We start from the raw sequence: 6000 nt of genomic DNA, 5'->3' as shown, positions 1-6000 counted from the left end.
TACTCTCTGTCTTCAGTCTAATTATTCCACTTTTTGTTTTTCTCCTTTCACTTATATACCTAAAAAAAGTTTCCCCCCCTTTACCCACTGACTGGGCCATTTTCTCTTCAGCCTGTGCTTTTGCACATCTGATTACCTTCTTAGCCTCCTTCTGTCTAACAAGATCTAACACCTCTTTGTCCTCATTCTTCTGCGTCTGCTTAAATTTCTTAAAGGCCAACTTTTTTGCTTTCACAATACTTGCTACGTCTTTCGCAAACCACAATGTTCTTCCTAAAAAAACACACCCCTATATACACACCCGCCACCCTGCGTGTGTCCCCCTATATACACCCGCTCCCCCTTGCGCGTCCCCCCTACATCTTACCTCAAACACCCCCTGCCTCTTGCTTAATGTGGCAGTGCCCGCTGTGGCCCCAGCAGCGCCCTCCAGGCTCCAGTAGTACAGCTGGGATTTGCCGCAGGTGATGATCAGATTGGCCTCGGTGTGGTGGAAGATGGCAGCCAGGACGGGCTCGGTGGAGCACTGGTAATGGAGGAAGCAGCATTAGCGCTCGGGTGTCTGCGGTACAGAACAGCCAATCACTGGGCATTTCACCCACCTTCACTTCCGTCACCTTCACCTCACGCTGCCACTGCCACACAGACAGAACGTGGTCTCCGGACTCGTCGCATGCGCACAGTAGGCTCCCGCCATCCTGCAGTGGACAAGGAACGCAGGTTACACGCGGAGCTCCGCAGCGCCCCAGGGTACCAAGCAAACATTACCCACCGTCTTCGAGAAGCTCAGACAGGTCACAGCACGATCAAAGTGTCCCACGCCAATCACATGGAGGGTATTCAGGCTGACGGAGTGCCATATGCGGACGTGGGGAGGGAGAACCTGAGGGGGAGAGGGAGAGGTGTCACTTTGTATGGTGATAGGGGAGAGGGAGAGGTGTCACTTTGTATGGTGATAGGGGGAGAGGTGTCACTTTGTATGGGGAGAGAGGGACAGAGGTAACCGCTGTAACGGGGCACATAGCCCGGGCAGGACAGAGGTAACCGCTGTAACGGGGCACATAGCCCGGGCAGGACAGAGGTAACCGCTGTAACGGGGCATATAGCCCGGGCAGGACAGAGGTAACCGCTGTAACGGGGCATATAGCCCGGGCAGGACAGAGGTAACCGCTGTAACGGGGCATATAGCCCGGGCAGGACAGAGGTAACCGCTGTAACGGGGCACATTGCCCGGGCAGGACGGAGGTAACCGCTGTAACGGGGCACATAGCCCGGGCAGGACAGAGGTAACCAGGCTATATGCCCCATTACAGCGTTACGCCAGTCTTTGGTACCTGGATAAGTGACAGCCACATTCCCGCACCACGGTCACCTACCTTTCCATCCTGCGAGTTACCAGCCACCTGACCGCTGGCGATGGTCACGGAGTCTGGATGGACCGCAATGCTGTAACAGATCAGGAGATCAGTGTAGGCTCCCAGATGGAGACATTATCCCCCAACACATCGCCCATCACTGACCTCTTAATGTCGTCCGTGTGTCCCCGGTAGTGTCGCTGTGTCCCCGCCGCAGGGTCATACAGGACACAGACAGCGGCTGTGAAGTACAACAGCTCCCCGGACGGTAGGATGAAGAGGTTACTGCGGCAGTCTCGCCCCCTGTACCCATATCTGTAGGTCCCTGGGGTTAAGGACTATAGTGACCGGGGAGGGGACATACACAGGACTGATGTATGACGGCAGGTGGAGGTCACCGGTCAGATCTTCAGCACAGACGGAATTGGAAGAAGCGGACACAGGGGGGGGGGGGGGGGGGGGGGCACATGGAAGGGGTGGACACACAGGGGGTGGGGCAAGTGGAAGAGGTGGACACACAGGGGGGGGGGCGGGGGTAGTACTACAATGACGTGACACCAGGCTGCAGAGGACCGGAGGCCACGGCTGTTACCACAGGATACACCCACTCTAGCTGTAACTCCCTCGGTGGAAGCTCTCCCTTGGCTTCTATGTTGTACAATGCGACCAGCGAGTCTGGTACATAGAGGGGGACGGAGCGGCCCCTGAGGTACAGCTTCACCAAACCCTCCTCTAGACGGGGACAGAGGGAGAAGAGAGTCAGACAAAGCCGGATACAAACTGCGCCAAGCATCGCAGGGCCCCGCGTGGGAGTCTCTGAGTAATGGGGGGGGGGGTGATAGTCCTGCCTCTGTATCATGCCCCCTCCCTCTATATTCAGGTGTAACAGCCCCCAGTGCAAGACCACAGTCACACATGAGCGGGACAGAAGCGCGGTCATATTGCACATGCAGACGTGTCCTCATACACCATGGCATGGTGTAACGACCGCGCTGAGCGTCTGGCGGCCTCTTCTCTGCATAATGATATGACAGCATTGCTGGTGAACTCTGACGCACTCACGCCATGTTCCGCTGTGTAATATACCCATTCCTGCGCCGTCACCGCCAGGTGTCCCTGGTTCACTGTGAGCCGATTATCGCTGCGACACGACTCAGGCGCGAAATGTACAGAACCACGTGGTCCGCAGCGTCTCTGGGGCACCAGGGCTGAGTGTATGAGGGCTGACTACAGCTTTATACCGGCCCGATCCTTCCAGATCTGGGGAAAACCGTGCGGATCTCACTTCAGCCTAGCGCGCAATTCTGCCAACATGTAGGGACGGATAGCGCATCGCAATGTTTCACAACCATTTTTTGTTTTGATGGTAGTACTTGTAGCATTCCAATGTTTGCTGCCAGTGAATGGTAAACAATTGATGGCGATTATTTTGATGCGATGGTGAGTGACATCTTATGCGTGTACTGTGAGGTGATCACATGCCAGGAACACGCCTCATACACGCAGCAGCCACCAGGGAGCACAGATGCTCAGAACAATGGCAGCAGCTCATGTATAATGTATGCACACAGGCAGGGAGGCCGGCACTGCTGCCATGGTGATAACTGGGCCCTGGAAGGTGAGGAGGACTCGCTGGCAGGACCACTCCTGACTGACGCAGCTAATAAGTAGCGATGGACTCGGATGCACGACTTGTAATGAGCCATTTACAGAGGAATATGAGACACATGACTCGCACGCAGAAATATGGCTGCAGATTGCCACTGACTGGTCGCTAGGACAACCGCTCGGCCCAGATCAAAACACAGCAAGCGTCTAAGTAGCAGCACCGAGCCCCAGTGTCCCATACACGCTCGCAGCACCGAGCCCCAGTGTCCCATACACGCTCGCAGCACCGAGCCCCAGTGTCCCATACACGCGCGCAGCACCGAGCCCCAGTTTGCATTAAATAGGCATATATTTTTATACGAACACGCCTATTTTATGTGAATTTTCGTTAGCAAATTTCCCCTAGTGTGTTTTATCACCAATGCTGGGAAATGGCGCTGAGGATTCAATGCAAATGGATCTAAATAATAAGGGCTAGGCGACATGAGGGAGATTGCTAGACTAATGAGGGAGAGAGGGAGATTGCTGCTATGTCAGGGAGTCTCCTGCAGAATGCAGGAGTGAAGGTAACTGTGATGTAACAGTGTCATGTGGGCTAGGTGACAGGAGGGAGATCGCTAGACTAATGAGGGAGAGAGGGAGATTGCTGCTATGTCAGGGTGTCTCCTGCAGAATACAGGAGGGGAGGTAACTATCATGTAACAGTGTAATGTGGGCTAGGTGACATGAGGGAGATTGCTAGAGTAATGAGGGAGAGAGGGAGATTGCTGCTATGTCAGGGAGTCTCCTATAGAATGCAGGAGGGGAGGTAACTATGATGTGACAGTGTAATGTGGGCTAGGTGACAGGAGGGAGATTGCTAGACTAATGAGGGAGAGAAGGAGATTGCTGCTATGTCTGGGAGTCTCCTGCAGAATGCAGGAGGGGAGGTAACTATGATGTAAAAGTGTAATGTGGGCTAGGTGACATGAGGGAGATTGCTAGACTAATGAGGGAGAGAGAGAGATTGCTGATATGTCAGGGAGTATCCTGCAGAATGCAGGAGGGGAGGTAACTATGATGTAACAGTGTAATGTGGGCTAGGTGACATGAGGGAGATTGCTAGACTAATGAGGGAGAGAGGGAGATTGCTGCTATGTCAGGGACTCTCCTGGAGAATGCAGCAGGGGAGGTAACTATGAGATAGATAGATAGATATCTGAAATAAGAGCTTTATATATCCTTATGTCAGCAGGACTCAGCAGCTCCAGTACAGCCACTAGAAACAGTTGCCATGGGCTGGTAGGAGGGCACAGGTGTTGCCAGGGGTGATTACACAGCTAGAGCGCTGCATGAGGTACACCGGTATTCCCAGGCTGTGTCATAGCTGTGATGGAGACATGTGACCAATGGGAGGATTGCTGTGTGGTCAGACCGCTCCTAAGACACACAATGCGCTGTGCTACACACTCTACACAAAGGGTTTATTAGCATTGTGCCTGGGACGGACTCATAACACACAGTGCAGCTGCTCCCCACTAATCCCTCTCCAGGATATGCCCCCCCCCCCCCCCACACACACACACACACACACACACACACACACACACACACACCCGTGTGTCAGAGGCAGAAATTACATGTGACACGAACATTGGGGCTTATTTACTAACCCTGCATTTAACACAACCAGACAATCAATGCTACCTGGCTGCAATATGCAGCACTTATCCTCATGTATCACCCTCCTATTTCCCTATATAGTGTAATCCTGCGAGCAGGGCCCTCCTACCTCTATGTCTGTTATTCCCCAGTCACATCTTATTACTGCAATATGTAGCACATATCCTCATGTATCACACTCCTATTTCCCTATATAGTGTAATCCTGCGAGCAGGACCCTCCTACCTCTATGTCTGTTATTCCCCAGTCACATCTTATTACTGCAATATGTAGCACTTATCCTCATGTATCACCCTCCTATTTCCCTATATAGTGTAAGCCTGCGAGCAGGACCCTCCTACCTCTATGTCTGTTATTCCCCAGTCACATCTTATTACTGCAATATGTAGCACTTATCCTCATGTATCACACTCCTATTTCCCTATAGTGTAAGCCTGCGTGCAGGACCCTCCTACCTCTATGTCTGTTATTCCCCAGTCACATCTTATTACTGCAATATGTAGCACTTATCCTCATGTATCACACTCCTATTTCCCTATAGTGTAATCCTGTGAGCAGGACCCTCCTACCTCTATGTCTGTTATTCCCCAGTCACATCTTATTACTGCAATATGTAGCACTTATCCTCATGTATCACACTCCTATTTCCCTATATAGTGTAAGCCTGCGAGCAGGACCCTCCTACCTCTATGTCTGTTATTCCCCAGTCACATCTTATTACTGCAATATGTAGCACTTATCCTCATGTATCACACTCCTATTTCCCTATATAGTGTAATCCTGCGAGCAGGGCCCTCCTACCTCTATGTCTGTTATTCCCCAGTCACATCTTATTACTGCAATATGTAGCACTTATCCTCATGTATCACACTCCTATTTCCCTATATAGTGTAAGCCTGCGAGCAGGACCCTCCTACCTCTATGTCTGTTATTCTCCAGTCACATCTTTATACTGCAATATGTAGCACTTATCCTCATGTATCACACTCCTATTTCCCTATATAGTGTAAGCCTGCGAGCAGGGCCCTCCTACCTCTATGTCTGTTATTCCCCAGTCACATCTTATTACTGCAATATGTAGCACTTATCCTCATGTACCACACTCCTATTTCCCTATATAGTGTAATCCTGCGAGCAGGGCCCTCCTACCTCTGTCTGTTATTCCCCAGTCACATCTTATTACTGCAATATGTAGCACTTATCCTCATGTATCACACTCCTATTTCCCTATATAGTGTAAGCCTGCGAGCAGGACCCTCCTACCTCTATGTCTGTTATACCCCAGTCACATCTTATTACTGCAATATGTAGCACTTATCCTCATGTATCACACTCCTATTTCCCTATATAGTGTAATCCTGCGAGCAGGACCCTC

At 51.5% G+C, this 6000-nt stretch overlaps 1 protein-coding gene across 2 annotated transcripts in view; it reads right to left on the bottom strand.

Moving 5' to 3' along the window:
• The window catches only part of EML2 (EMAP like 2), a 69027-nt gene that overhangs the window by 18118 nt on the left and 44909 nt on the right, over positions 1–6000 (bottom strand). For both annotated transcript variants that reach the window (XM_083160410.1, XM_083160411.1), the window contains 6 exons: positions 1958–2087; positions 1521–1670; positions 1377–1446; positions 773–883; positions 603–698; positions 368–526 (listed from right to left, as the gene is read on the bottom strand). In XM_083160410.1, the coding sequence (XP_083016536.1) occupies positions 368–526; positions 603–698; positions 773–883; positions 1377–1446; positions 1521–1670; positions 1958–2087 (716 nt within the window). The remainder of the gene's footprint in view (positions 1–367; positions 527–602; positions 699–772; positions 884–1376; positions 1447–1520; positions 1671–1957; positions 2088–6000) is intronic.

The sequence above is a fragment of the Crinia signifera genome, chromosome 9 (assembly GCF_055691185.1).
Source record: "Crinia signifera chromosome 9, ASM5569118v1, whole genome shotgun sequence".
NCBI lineage: Eukaryota > Metazoa > Chordata > Amphibia > Anura > Myobatrachidae > Crinia > Crinia signifera.
This window is presented reverse-complemented; position numbering and strand designations above follow the sequence as displayed.